We start from the raw sequence: 15,129 nt of genomic DNA, 5'->3' as shown, positions 1-15,129 counted from the left end.
TCATCAACCCTTTTGATGGACAATCAGGCCATGGGTACCAAGCAAGATGACACAAGGGTAAGATATGGTTGACAGATACTTCAAAAGGACACCACCAGTTTCCTTCCCCATACCCTCTCAATGCGAGCTTTAGTTCAGTCTCCTTAATGACATTGTTATTCATGGGACTTTAAACCCTAATAATCATCTGTTCCTTTATTTTCTGTCTGGTTGTACTTTATGGTAAGTTGTGTGTGACAAAATAAAATTTGGAACTTAAGTTGATTTCAACACTACTCTCAATTACTACCTTAGTGACCCCCAAATGTATTATTAAATGCAGATCTCTTGTCAGTTTGTTTCCTCCTCTATGAGAAATTTCTTAGTATACATACAATCTATACTGCTACATAAAGGCAAGTCATCATTTAATGTTGTTACCATAAGACTCGGAAAGGTCTTGACAGATTTACTTCAGATTTTCACAAAATATTCTAATTAACATTCAGATGGAGTAGGCTGTATACACTGATCAGGCAGAAATTATGACCACCGACATACTATTGAAATAAACCCATCCAGATGATAACAGCGCCACCTGGTGAAAAGTCACTGCTAGTCAGACATATGCACTTTGCACGTAGTATCGGAGAGCATGCTGTCTGTGTGTAGAATGGGCAAGGTGCTCTATCTATCTGAGTTTGATTGAACGCAGATTGTGATGGCCCAGAAACTCGGCACGAGCATTTCGGAAACTGCACTACTTGTTGGGTGTTCGAGGAGTTCTGTGATGAGTGTCTTCAACACGTGGCAAAACCAAGGTGAAACCAAGTCCAGACATTGTGAGATTGAGATGCCTTCTCTCATTACAGATGTCAGACGTTGTAAGCTTGGCAGACTGGTAAAACAGGGCAGGCAGCAAACTGTATCAGAACTAACATCAGACTTTAATGCTTGGCGGAGTACAAGTGTATCTGAATGCACATTGCACCAAACACTCCTAATGAAGTGCTTCCCCATCCGACGACTCACGCACGTGCCAATGTTAACATCACGACATCAGCAACTATGACTGTAACTGGCAGTTTGCCATCGGCAACTGGATGTTGGTACAGAGGAAGAGCGTTGCATGGTCTGATTAATCCCGATACCTTCTTCATAATGCCAAAGGAAGGACATGAATCCGTCATCCTCCAGGGGAACAGATCCTTAACACCCGTACTGCGGGACAGAGAGAAACTGGCAGCAGCACCATTATGCCCTGGGGAACATTCACGTAGGCATCCAAGGGTCCAACAGATATGGTGCAAGGCACCATGATGACCAAGGAGTATCATACACTAGTTACAGACAATGTACACCCTTTCATCACGATAATGTTTCCCGATGTTGGTGTCATTTTTCAACAAGATAATGCTCCGTGTCATAAGGCCAGGAGTGTGATGGAGTGGGTCGAGGAACACGGTGGCAAGTTCCAATTGATGTGCTGGCCCCTTAACTCTCTAGATCTGAACTTGGTCAAACACAGTGAACATTAATAAAAGCTGACAAACTGCAGGAATGGATTCCTGACTGGAAATGGAGAAAAGAAGATACTACGAATATGTGTCTGGAAGTGGAAGGTGTGTGTCAATGACAAATCTTCCCAGAATGCAGTACAGAGCTGCATCGCATCCACGTCACGACAGATGTTCAAAGTGGCCTCCATGGGATGCAGTGCACATGTTCACGCCTTGCATAATGGATTGCCGCACTCTTATGCACATTTTTACCTCTCTCCAAACAGTATCACAGTGTCGCGAACATGCTGTTGAATGTGTCTGCACATCAGGAACTGGTTCAGCATACACAGGACTTTCCACATGCCCTTACCTCAAGGTAAAAATCCGAGGGGTTTAAGTCTGTTGATCTAACAGGCTATGTTATAGGGCCTCCACATAATATCCAGTGTCCAGGGAAGATGTTCGTGAGGTGAGGTGTCTGCAAACAGTAATGCAGAAGTGGGGGGTGTGCTTTGTTGTGCAGAAACCACATAATATGTCTATTGCCAAAGGCACTTTCTCAAGTAGCCCAGGCAGAGTATCCGGTGTAAGTTCAGGTGCATTCCTCCATCTAGATGTTGTGGAATAATGACTGGTCCAAGGATATGGTCATGAAGAATCTCCGCCAACACATCGACAGTTAACTGATGCAGATGAGATGTTTCAACCATCCCCCAATGATTGATGATGCCAGTTCTGGTAAAGTTTGATTTGTTGGTAAAGAAGACTAATGACAGAAATCCAATAATGGTGATGGCCTGGTGGAAAAATTATTAACAAAATCCTTCCCGTAGAGGGAAATCCACTGCTGATAATCCTTGCACTCATTGCAGCTGGAAGACACAGTAGTGGTTGTCATGCAGTATACACATAATTGTTGGTGGTGGTCATCTCTCTGAAAGAACCCATGGTCACAAACATGCCCAAAAAGGATGTGAAATTTTGTGTGATGTGATCGGTGTCTGTGAGGGTACTCATTTTTGTGCAGCCTCTCAAGCATTTCCATCTGCTTGGCCGTACCCAAGCAGCATCTCACCTTCTTCCCGGCGTGAATACTGTAAATACCAGACCATTCTGCTGCGTACAGTACGCTGTGTCAATCGCACTGCCTGCAACACACAAGGAACACGCGATATGTGGTCAGAGAAACTTCCATTCATCAGTGCCTTCTACCGTGCCAATGATGCATTTCTGGACTCATGTTCATAGGACTTTTTTTTTCTCCATCTCCAGTCAGGAATCCATTCCTGCAATTTGTTGGTTTTATTAATGTTCACCCTGTGCATGTATCTGAGTGTGGGGGAGCACACGCGCGTGTGTGTGTGTGTGTGTGTGTGTGTGTGTGTGTGTGTGTGTGTGTGTGTGTTACATTGTGGTGTAAAGCAAGTAGTGTATGCTGGGACATCAGCACAACATGTTGTATGTTTTAATTATACGTTATTGTATTTGTGACACGCTGATGTTCTCTGCCACTTTTATTTGACGCAACGTCACTATGTGACTTTCAGTGTTGTAGCAAGCATATACATCTAACAATGTTAAAAGATTCAATGGTTTGTTTGTTGTGGTCTTCAGTCCTGAGACTGGTTTGATGCAGCTCTCCATGCTACTCTATCCTGTGCAAGCTTTTTCATCTCCCAGTACCTACTGCAACCTACGTCCTTCTGAATCTGCTTAGTGTATTCATCTCTTGGTCTCCCTCTACGATTTTTACCCTCCACGCAGCCCTCCAATACTAAATTGGTGATCCCTTGATGCCTCAGAACATGTCCTACCAACCGATCCCTTCTTCTGGTCAAGTTGTGCCACAAACTTCTCTTCTCCCCAATCCTATTCAATACTTCCTCATTAGTTATGTGATCTACCCATCTAATCTTCAGCATTCTTCTGTAGCACCACATTTCGAAAACTTCTATTCTCTTCTTGTCCAAACTATTTATCGTCCATGTTTCACTTCCATACATGGCTACACTCCATACAAATACTTTGAGAAATGACTTCCTGACACTTAAATCAATACTGGATGTTAACAAATTTCTCTTCTTCAGAAACGCTTTCCTTGCCATTGCCAGCCTACATTTTATATCCTCTCTACTTCGACCATCATCAGTTATTTTGCTCCCCAAATAGCAAAACTCCTTTACTACTTTAAGTGCCTCATTTCCTAATCTAATTCCCTCAGCATCACCCGACTTAATTAGACTACATTCCATAATCCTTGTTTTGCAGATTCAATGATGACAGCGTAGATATTCAGACTTGCACTAAAAGTTTTTAACTAAAAAAATTTCAAAAGGGAGAAAATAATTGCACTTGGTTAAACAGCAGATATAAGAAAACACACACACACACACACACACACACACACACACACACACACACACACACTTTAACTGTTAGTTCTATTGAGCTAGAATTTGAAGAAGGCAATTTACACAAATATCAGCTGTGAGCACACAGGCAACAGTAACAAGTGGAATCAAATACACAAAACACATTCTTACGTGGGAGCTAACAGCAAGTGACTGGCAAACCAACAACTTTTAATGTTAAAGCTGTCAAGTCCGAGTAGAGACTTGTGTCTGCACTCAGATCCAATTATAGAGAAGTGCACAAAATTTTAAACTTAAAGTATCAGATAAACGTCAAACAGGCAAGCAAGGGAAGACAGTTAATTTGAATAATTCACTACACTGTATGAATGACCACTGTGCAAATTCAAAGCATGATTGCTTACAATTTAGACAGCAGAGCACCACAGTAAGTGAATTTAAATAGGAAAACCCTGTTAATAGAATACCAGTTTACGTATCTGATCTGGATGTCTGCTCTGGTCCATCAGAGCAGACAGTACTCTGCCACGTATTACAAAATGGTGGCACCTTTGGTGTACCTGGACACACCAGATTTACATGACAATGACAGTATTCTAGAACCGGAGAATAATATATTGTATTAACACACGGAATGTAATTTACCAAATCGCTTAGCAGCACACACCCTGTCACGGCTGCCTCATAATCCTGCTAAACCAACATGTTGTATGACATTTGCACTTACAGTGCCAAAACAAGTGCTAGAACAAGCAGCAGGAGTAACATAACCACTACTCACTATTAACATTACGTCGGATAGAGCAAGCTCACAAAAGGTTGTCCGTAGGAAGTCTGGGCATTGAAGTGTACGATGTGATATGCAGTTCCAGTGCAGCAGGAAGGCAAAGTTCCTATTCGCACACTGCAGGATCTGTCCTTGTCACACCATAGAGCCTTTCTGCAGCAGAAGCCTGCAGTACCTGTGCCTAATGATGCTGGGAGATGCCACATACTATCGGATCCCCTGCACGGTTGCTCAGACACTGCTCTCGCATTCCCACCTCGTGCATCACTATTTGAACACTCCTCAAGTCAGAGACAGGGCACACCCAGGGTGCCACATGGAACCTTCCTGAGGCAGTGGTGTGGTAGTTTGAATAGAATTGATATTGACATATCAGTCTCCCCAAGATAGAGATGGGGTAAGGGGCTAAAAGAGACAAGTTTAGTACACCTGTTTGCTGTCTGCTGGATCTCCCAGCTTAACCTTATTCACTTTAACACTGACCTTGCAATGCATCTGCAAGTACTCCATAAGAAAGTTAACAGGTGACAGAACTTTGAACACCCTGCATGGGCCTACAAATTGGGGCAGCTTCTTCACAGTGATCGCATCTGTCCTTTTACTCTCTTCCCAGACATCTATTCTTTACGTAAATGGTGTCCCCCACTGCCTTTTGCACTGCATGCCGCCTCCCGGTTACAAATTCATGTCCGTCTCTGTTAGTTGCGGCTGACATGGTTGTGCACCAAGTCTTTCAGCGACCAGACATTGCTCAGGGGTGCGTTAACATCATATGTCAACATTAGCTGAGGGGGAATCATTTTATGTGACTCGTGGTTCGCTGTGTTAAAAGCCATGCTCAGCCATCTCAAGAAGCTGTCCGATACACTCTGAGACTGTAATTGGTAAATCATGAGTGATGATTTGAGATTTTGGTTTATCTGTTCCACGAAGGAGGACTGAGGGCAGTATGGTTTTATTGTAATGTGCCTGATAGCAAGTCTGAAACAAAATACCTGAAATCCCCATGACTTAAATGCTGGCATGTTGTTACTTACAAGTGCCCTAGGAGGGCCAAAACTCACGAAGATGTCTGATAAATTCTTCACACTGTATGCAGTAGTGGTCTATCTACAGGGGATTGACCAAATGAGCCTGGTGAAGGTATCTACAACAACAAATACAAATCTGTTTCCAGCCTTAGTGTGTGGGAGGGGTCTCGACAGATAGTTTGTCTGTGGGATGTATCTCTCTCTCAGGGTGGAGTGTAAAAGAACCATTCTTATCAATGGCATCAGTGTTTTCCCCACTTTCACTCCTGACATTTTGAAACTACTTCTTGAATGTTCTTGCCCTTACCTTTCACACCATCTGTTCATTGCTTTTAATTTTCGTTTTGTGGTCCACTATTTTCCTGGGCAGGTAAATTAAATTCATCATATCTTGTCTTGGAGTATAAAATTCCCTTTTCTAATGTATGCCTGTCAACTTGATGTCCCTTCCATAGTTCAATCCTTCCTTCAGCTGATCGTCCCTTTCTTGCTCCTCACTGAGGTTAGAGAATAATTTTGGAACCTCAGTCAGCATGGGTCATGGGCATCTCTGCTATCGCTGCAGCTACGGGTGCCTTCTCTTCTCCATTAGGTGTTTCTTCCTTGGGACTAAACATGTTACTCAGTGCATCAACTATGGGGTTCTGGGTGACCTTGGTATGGACCACTTCAGATTGGAAGGATGATATGTGCCCTGCCCGTTTTGATATTTGGATGATCTTGCGCATTTTGACCAGCACCCAGCTCAATGTTTGGTTGTCTGTCTCTGGTTTGAAGTGGCGTGTTACAGATAAAATTTAAATCTTCCTAGGGTCAACAGTACAGCCAGCACTTAAAGTTAACAAATGGAGTAGTGTTTCCCCACCCCTGGCAGTGCCCTGGAGGCATAGGCTAAGGGAGGATGTGCACCACCCTGCTCCTGCAGGACAACAGCTGCAATGCCTCCGTTTGAAGCATCAACCTGTACAGTGAAAGGTAAATTAAAGTCAGGCTTACATAACACTTGGGGCCTCACTAAGGGCACATTTCAGTGTGTTGAAAGATGTCTGTCGTGATGCCCCCCACTCAAACTTTGCGTCTTTTTTCCAAAACGGTGTTAAATGGTGAGACCAAATGACAAAATTGGGGACGAACTTTCTAAAAAAATTGGCCCTGCCAATGAATCAAGAAATCTGATTCTTGTTGTGGGAACTTGTGCACGGTGGTCATCCTTGACTGGCCCACGCTGACTCCTGTGGCTGACATGATGCATCCCAAGGAGAAAATTTTCTTGCAAGCTGGCGTTAACATTACTTGGTTTTATTTTCAAGGCAGGTTGCCTCAGCTGCCACAAGATGTCACCCAAGTGTTCCAGGTGGTCTTCAAAGCCCTTTTTATAAATGAAAATGTCACACACTAAACTTTAAATCCCTCAGCACAATCTTAACAAACAAGAAAGCACTATGGCCCAGGTGAACAGACCTTGTGGCACTCTGTTGAATTCAAACATATTGTAATCCATGCAGAATACTGTCAGTGGTTTAGAGTCCTCTGTTAAAGGAACTTGGTAATAAGCATGATTTAGATTTAGTACTGTAAAGTTCTTGACTCCACTGAACCAAGTGAAGCAGTTGCAAAGATCTGACAACAGCACTGACTCCGTTACCACCTTTTGGTTCAATGCTCAGTAATCAGTTATTGGCTGGAATCCTATGTTGTTCTGTTTAGGCGTGAGAAAAATGGGAGCTGCATATGGTGACACTGATGGTCTGATAACCCCCATCCTTTAGTAATTGTTTCACTATTTTATACAATTTGATTATTTAGGTTGTGACAATCTGTAAGGTACCTGTCACCCCAGGACTTGGTTCTTCAATTGGATTTTATACACAATTTTGTTTGTAACTTCTAGTCTGTTGGTGAGCACCTTGGAGAATTGTTCTAAAACTTCAATTAATTGCCTGGCTTTATACTCTGGCAAATGCCCCACATTGACCTCGGAACTTCTAGTTTGGACCTGACTTACACCCATTGAGTCCCAATGCCTGCAGAACTTAATTTTGGTGGCAGGGGAAAATTTAAAACCTAAGTCATGACTGACATAGTCCAATATGCACCCCGTACCCATTAAAAAATAAAGACACAATCACTAATTTAATTAAAAGCCCCATTAACTATTAAAACCCAGTATGACCAAGTAAAATCTCCTATCCTAAGTCTACATCTAATTTTACCAGCCACGTGCAATGGATTCTCTGTCGTGGAGTTGCATTTCCCTTTGACTTGTGTTCCAGCTGAGGCAACTTGGCTATCTGCGTATGTTTGCACAACCAGTCATAATCTAGTTAGAAGACACTGCTGCCTGAGTCCACTAGTGCACTCAGTGATACGGCTCCAATTAGTGTGCACATAATCTGCTAACCCGCCTAGTGGTTTCCAGGAACCCCACCCCTGTGCTTGGTCCTGGCATTTGTCATTCTGACACTGTTTCATCAGATCTTTGCAATCCCTCATCAGGTATAATGTATAGCTGAACCTAAAAGAGTCACACGACATGTCCCTCTTTATGTCCAAGTTCCCAGCCCAGTCTCTGAAGCACCTGTTATGGTTATCTGGTAGCCTCTCGTAGCCCTGCTTCTCATCACCATCTTTGTGATTTTCGATACTCATTATCATACCATCCAAGTAGAAAATGAGCACAGCTTGTTTAAAAATATGGCATGCGAGTGATCCTTCGGCCGCATGCCTTTCAAGACACTCGTGACAGTCTCTTCCTTACTAATGTCTAGAGATACGCAGTTCTAGGCCCTTGCACATGCTCTGTATAGAAGTCTGTAAGTTATAGGAGTGCTCTTCAATCAAGTCTCCAAGCCCATGTGTCCCTATACAATCAAATAAAATTCTTCTATGGAGTGCAGGAAACAAACCACCACTTTCCAGATTTTCCGTGGTCAATTTAGCTAATTGCTCTGTGCTAGTCGGTAAATAAGCTTGCACACTACCTTGTGTGGTATTTACAGTGTTTCGGCTAGGTTTTGTAGTTCCACCAGTAACCAGATACCTCCACAGTATGATTGATATTACTGATTGGCAAGGTACGGATATTTTGAATGACCAAAAGCAAGGGATTTGGTACTTCACTGAGTTGGTCTGAAACATCTCTTCGGACCTCCACATCCTCTGCAACATCTGGAGGTGCCCTTCACCTTACTCGCTCTCCTGCTGCTTCTTGATGAAGAACATAAGCTGTTATATTGCTATGACATCCTCCTGCAAGCTTTTAACCTCAGTGATCCACTTAAGTTTTTTATCAGTTAGCTCAATATTCTTAATCGTATTTGAGATATGATCTATAAGAGTGTTCAGCTGTGTCGTCTGAGTGCACGAGGCGGATGTACTGTGCAGTGTACCTATCACACTGATAGTTTCACCAAAAGTGTTAAATGCTGAACACTTTGACCCAGTGGCGTGGCACAGTGATTAACATTGTGGAGTCTTCCATTCAGTAGGATGACAGTTCAAATACCCATCTGGTCATCCAGATTTAGATTTTCTGTGATTTTACTAAATTGTTTAACGATATGCCAGGATGTTTCCTTTCAAAAGGGTACAACCAATTTCCGTCCCTATCCTTCCTTAATCTGAGCTTGAACTTGTGTACGTACAGTGCTTTCTCGGACTTGACATTCCATATGCTTTTGATGCTTTCAACAATGCAAGTAAGGTAACTGTTTTGAGAGAAAAGGGAGAGACACATAAAAACACACAGCTTTCCATTCATAATGGGAATCTTTCCTGCTGTTTGATTGAAAATGAAGTAGTGTAGTCAGCCTATTTACAAACTGTATACAGGAAAGGCAGCAGAGCTAATGGCAGTATTTGTAACACTACAAAATACAGTAGCAACATTCTTATTTCTTATTACTGACAGACCTGCTATAGTCTTGTTATCTAAACTAATCAGTAACCTTACAGAAATTTCTGAAGTCATCCAGGCATTGCTGTTGAAGTCAAAAGTTTAAGGTAATGTTGTTCTATTCAAAATGCACCTAAATTGAAGCTTTCCAGTTGTAAGTGGCACTAACTTTATATTTCCATCTGTGTAGTCACACAACACTACTATAAGTTTTTTTTTTATTTTTTGCCTTTGTGACATATTTCTCCATAACAAGGTAGATTACATGTCTGAGGGAAGGACATACATTTGAGATTGAAAATTTTAAATTTTCTGGCTTCAGGACTCTGCATCAAGCATAGTAAAAACGTATAAGCTGTATAATCGAGTACACCATCAGCTCACTCAACACTAAATGATGTTTTAATATGTTTCTTGGTAGTACCTTTCTCTTTTTCCGTCAGAACATAAAGAAGTCTTCACTTATGGAGTAGTGGGGATATTTGTTTACCTTCATCCTAATTGCAGGTGGGTTTGTATGTTTGCTGAAAGGACCATGTGTTGGCTGCCTTTGCCAAAATAGAGATCCGAGGTTGAAGGAGAAATGCAGACAACAGAGATGTGTGGAAGCATATTTGTTAAGGAGCCAAAGTCAATCCAGAACAAAATAAGATGATTTATAAATTAGGAGACGAAACTGCTAACCAATACTTACTTACTTCCAGGATGCAAAACGTGTAGTACAGCTGATACACACACATGAAAGATAAAGCGATAAATTTCCTAACTTTTGGAGCTATTAGTTCCTTCCGGAGAGAGAGAGAGAGAGAGAGAGAGAGAGAGAGAGAGAGAGAGAGAGAGAGAGAGAGAGAGATGATATGAGTTGGGAAAGATCAAAAATTAAGGGCAGGTCATACAGGCCCAAGGATAACAGGAAGATAGTGATTGATCAGTCAATATAATTACACATATTTCTGACAAGGTCACTAAGTGGAATGCATAGTGATAATAGTGATACTACCACCAGCGCCAGGTCATGCCAATAAACAAACAGTGGCAGATTTAAGGACTGCCCCAGATCGTCTTTAACTCACTTGTCTCAGCTCACCGATGTGTACTGTGTGCTCTGATGTATTTATTCATGACAACCTTGCAATGTTCAGCTCTTATATAAACACGTGCACAAACACACACAAAGAGAGTGCTTTCCAGCCTGACAAAGTTAGATGGTCCTCGAGCACTCATGTTTTGAGTTATTCGGTAAATCCCATAGTACTTTTAATTGGCAAGAAATATCCTCGTCTAGAAGTTTTGTTTCTGTTTGGTTCAAGAAGATTGAAGCTCTGCAATTCATGTGTACTTAATTGCTGTTCAATAAAAAGAGTAACAGACACTATAAAATTGTTCATGCTAATACTTTTACCTCTTGCATATCCATGTATATGAATATAATTACCACTTTGTACCACAGGACTCAATGGACTGCAGTACCAGTGGATCCACTACCCTGGAAGCAGAAGTAGCAACAGACAGTCGGCCTCCTGTGCAGCATTCTCCATGCGCACAAAGTGATCTAATGGGACATGCGTGCACAGAATTTTCTGACCACTACCAGCAGCAGCAGCAGCAAATCAGTTCCAAAGAAGTAGCAGTTCATTCAAATGTAGAGCAATCTGTCCTTCCTCCAGCATCTACCACTGCCAGCAGGCTGGGGGATGGGACAAACCACAAACAAACTAGTGCAGGTGATTTTACGACCTCTCTGCTTCAGTGGTATCATTCGTGTTGTTATAGCATATCTCAACATGTTTTTTTGTAGGAAAGCCTTATAATAAGATCAGTATTTATTGCCCAATTGTAAGTTTTCTTATGAAATTAGTAGAATAATGTCAGTAAAAATTGTCAACTGACTATAAGTCACATCTACAATGTGAACTAATTGAAAGACTTGAGTTTATGGCATACTTTTTTCAACAGTGTCTCAGCACTACCTGGGAAATGATGTAAAGGAAAGAAATTATCAAATTCAAGTATGAACTTAGTTTGTTTGAATTTTGTTTTACATTGAACTAATTGTGTATGTTATTATTACTTTATATTTTTCAGGTTTTAAGTCTTGTGAGCATATTGAAAGAAAATATACAAGTATATAAGAATATACCGTATGTACTCGAATCTAAGCCGCACTTTTTTTTCCGGTTTTTGTAATCCAAAAAAACACGTGCGGCTTAGAATCGAGTACAAAGTATGTGGAAGTTCTGAAAAATGTTGGTAGGTGCCGCCACAACTAACGTCTGCCATCTATTATATGTAGCGCTACACAGGCATGCTTTGCAGGCACAAAGATAAATACTGGCGCCAAAACCTATGCGTCAGTAAATAAATTAAAAGAAAAGGTAGAAGAATGTAAACATTATGCCGCGTATTCTTTCGTGTTTGTTGCTATCTCATTTAAATCCTGTCTGTGTAATAAACTACGAAACTAGAATGAGACAACAGCAAACGCGGAAGAATATACAGGGCTATTACAAATGATTGAAGCGATTTCATAAATTCACTGTAGCTCCATTCATTGACATATGGTCACGACACACTACAGATACGTAGAAATACTCATAAAGTTTTGTTCGGCTGAAGCCGCACTTCAGGTCTCTGCCTCCAGAGTGCTCGAGAGCGCAGTGAGACAAAATGGCGACAGGAGCCGAGAAAGCGTATGTCGTGCTTGAAATGCACTCACATCAGTCAGTCATAACAGTGCAACGACACTTCAGGACGAAGTTCAACAAAGATCCACCAACTGCTAACTCCATTCAGCGATGGCATGCACAGTTTAAAGCTTCTGGATGCCTCTGTAAGGGGAAATCAACGGGTCGGCCTGCAGTGAGCGAAGAAACGGTTGAACGCGTGCGGGCAAGTTTCACGCGTAGCCGCGGAAGTCGACGAATAAAGCAAGCAGGGAGCTAAACGTACCACAGCTGACAGTTTGGAAAATCTTATGGAAAAGGCTAAAGCAGAAGCATTTCTTAAACAGGAGATTGGAAAACCAATGGATCGGTTGTGGTGGAGATCATGATCAACAATTCATGTCATGGCCTCCACGCTCTCCCGACTTAACCCCATGCGATTTCTTTCTGTGGGGTTATGTGAAAGATTCAGTGTTTGAACCTCCTCTACCAAGAAACATGCCAGAACTGCGAGCTCGCATCAACGATGCTTTCGTACTCATTGATGGGGACATGCTGCGCCGAGTGTGGGAGGAACTTGATTATCGGCTTGATGTCTGCCGAATCACTAAAGGGGCACATATCGAGCATTTGTGAATGCCTAAAAAAACTTTTTGAGTTTTTGTATGTGTGTGCAAAGCATTGTGAAAATATCTCAAATAATAAAGTTATTGTATAGCTGTGAAATCGCTTCAATCATTTGTAATAACCCTGTACATACCGTGTCATGTTTATATTCGTGTTATTCTTATGCCTAATACTGATAGTCATAAATGAAGCACGAATCTAAGATGACTAACTTCTGTGCAGAATGTAATGTACTAAAGAGGCGTCTGCAAAGATTTTCAAACGGAGAAAAATTTTCGCTAAACTCTCGTTCGGAACAAATTCTATCATATGCTGTGTATTATTTGGTTCTTGTGGATCATTATCAAAGAAAGCAGCAGTGTAAGTAACACCAAATAGCAATCTCTTGCCATTGTTTTGGTTATGAGACAGGCCGCAAGCGGCGACAGGCCGTAAACACTCATTATCAGAATGTGACAAACAGTGCATGACACAGTACAGTAATGCATTTTCAGCTTAGAGTGACGTAAACACCTATAACAAAGAAAACGGCACTTATCAGATCAAAGCAAAATAAGCAATCGATTCAAACCAGACGAAGCACGTGAAAAAGGAAGGGTACCCGTATAAATATGGACGGAGCACCTGACGTATAGCAATGGCTACCTGGTAAAGCTTAAGTGCTAAGCTTACGACTCAAACCAAACTACTGTAGCTGTATCGTCATTCATTCGACCTAAATTTTGTCTCGTATTACAATGGACCAACTTTGTTTCTACACTCCTGGAAATGGAAAAAAGAACACATTGACACCGGTGTGTCAGACCCACCATACTTGCTCCGGACACTGCGAGAGGGCTGTACAAGCAATGATCACACGCACGGCACAGTGGACACACCAGGAACCGCGGTGTTGGCCGTCGAATGGCGCTAGCTGCGCAGCATTTGTGCTCCGCCGCCGTCAGTGTCAGCCAGTTTGCCGTGGCATACGGAGATCCATCGCAGTCTTTAACACTGGTAGCATGCCGCGACAGCGTGGACGTGAACCGTATGTGCAGTTGACGGACTTTGAGCGAGGGCGTATAGTGGGCATGCGGGAGGCCGGGTGGACGTGCCGCCGAATTGCTCAATACGTGGGGCGTGAGGTCTCCACAGTACATCGATGTTGTCGCCAGTGGTCGGCAGAAGGTGCACGTGCCCGTCGACCTGGGACCGGACCGCAGCGACGCACGGATGCACGCCAAGACCGTAGGATCCTACGCAGTGCTGTAGGGGACCGCACCGCCACTTCCCAGCAAATTAGGGACACTGTTGCTTCTGGGGTATCGGCGAGGACCATTCGCAACCGTCTCCATGAAGCTGGGCTACGGTCCCGCACTCCGTTAGGCCGTCTTCCGCTCACGCCCCAACATCGTGCAGCCCGCCTCCAGTGGTGTCGCGACAGGCGTGAATGGAGGGACGAATGGAGACGTGTCGTCTTCAGCGATGAGAGTCGCTTCTGCCTTGGTGCCAATGATGGTCGTATGCGTGTTTGGCGCCGTGCAGGTGAGCGCCACAATCAGGACTGCATACGACCGAGGCACACAGGGCCAACACCCGGCATCATGGTGTGGGGAGCGATCTCCTACACTGGCCGTACACCACTGGTGATCGTCGAGGGGACACTGAATAGTGCACGGTACATCCAAACCGTCATCGAACCCATCGTTCTACCATTCCTAGACCGGCAAGGGAACTTGCTGTTCCAACAGGACAATGCACGTCCGCATGTATCCCGTGCCACCCAACGTGCTCTAGAAGGTGTAAGTCAACTACCCTGGCCAGCAAGATCTCCGGATCTGTCCCCCATTGAGCATGTTTGGGACTGGATGAAGCGTCGTCTCACACGGTCTGCACGTCCAGCACGAACGCTGGTCCAACTGAGGTGCCAGGTGGAAATGGCATGGCAAGCCGTTCCACAGGACTACATCCAGCATCTCTACGATCGTCTCCATGGGAGAATAGCAGCCTGCATTGCTGCGAAAGGTGGATATACACTGTACTAGTGCCGACATTGTGCATGCTCTGTTGCCTGTGTCTATGTGCCTGTGGTTCTGTCAGTGTGATCATGTGATGTATCTGACCCCAGGAATGTGTCAATAAAGTTTCCCCTTCCTGGGACAATGAATTCACGGTGTTCTTATTTCAATTTCCAGGAGTGTATTTGAAGGTGCGGCCTAAAACTTTTCTCTCCCTTTGAATTTCGAGTCTCAAATTTCACGTGTGGCTTAGATTCGGGAAATTTTTTTTTTTTT

At 43.1% G+C, this 15,129-nt stretch overlaps 1 protein-coding gene across 1 annotated transcript in view; it reads left to right on the top strand.

Annotated features, from left to right (window-relative positions):
* Positions 1–15,129, top strand: part of LOC126457869 (protein Gawky) — a 288,179-nt gene that overhangs the window by 106,536 nt on the left and 166,514 nt on the right. The window contains exon 4 of the mRNA XM_050094525.1: positions 11,017–11,290. Within this exon, the coding sequence (XP_049950482.1) occupies positions 11,017–11,290 (274 nt within the window). The remainder of the gene's footprint in view (positions 1–11,016; positions 11,291–15,129) is intronic.

This window comes from Schistocerca serialis, chromosome 2 (assembly GCF_023864345.2).
Source record: "Schistocerca serialis cubense isolate TAMUIC-IGC-003099 chromosome 2, iqSchSeri2.2, whole genome shotgun sequence".
Taxonomy (NCBI): domain Eukaryota; kingdom Metazoa; phylum Arthropoda; class Insecta; order Orthoptera; family Acrididae; genus Schistocerca; species Schistocerca serialis.
Note: the sequence above shows the minus strand (reverse complement) of the source record. Positions and strands in the feature narration are given on the sequence as shown.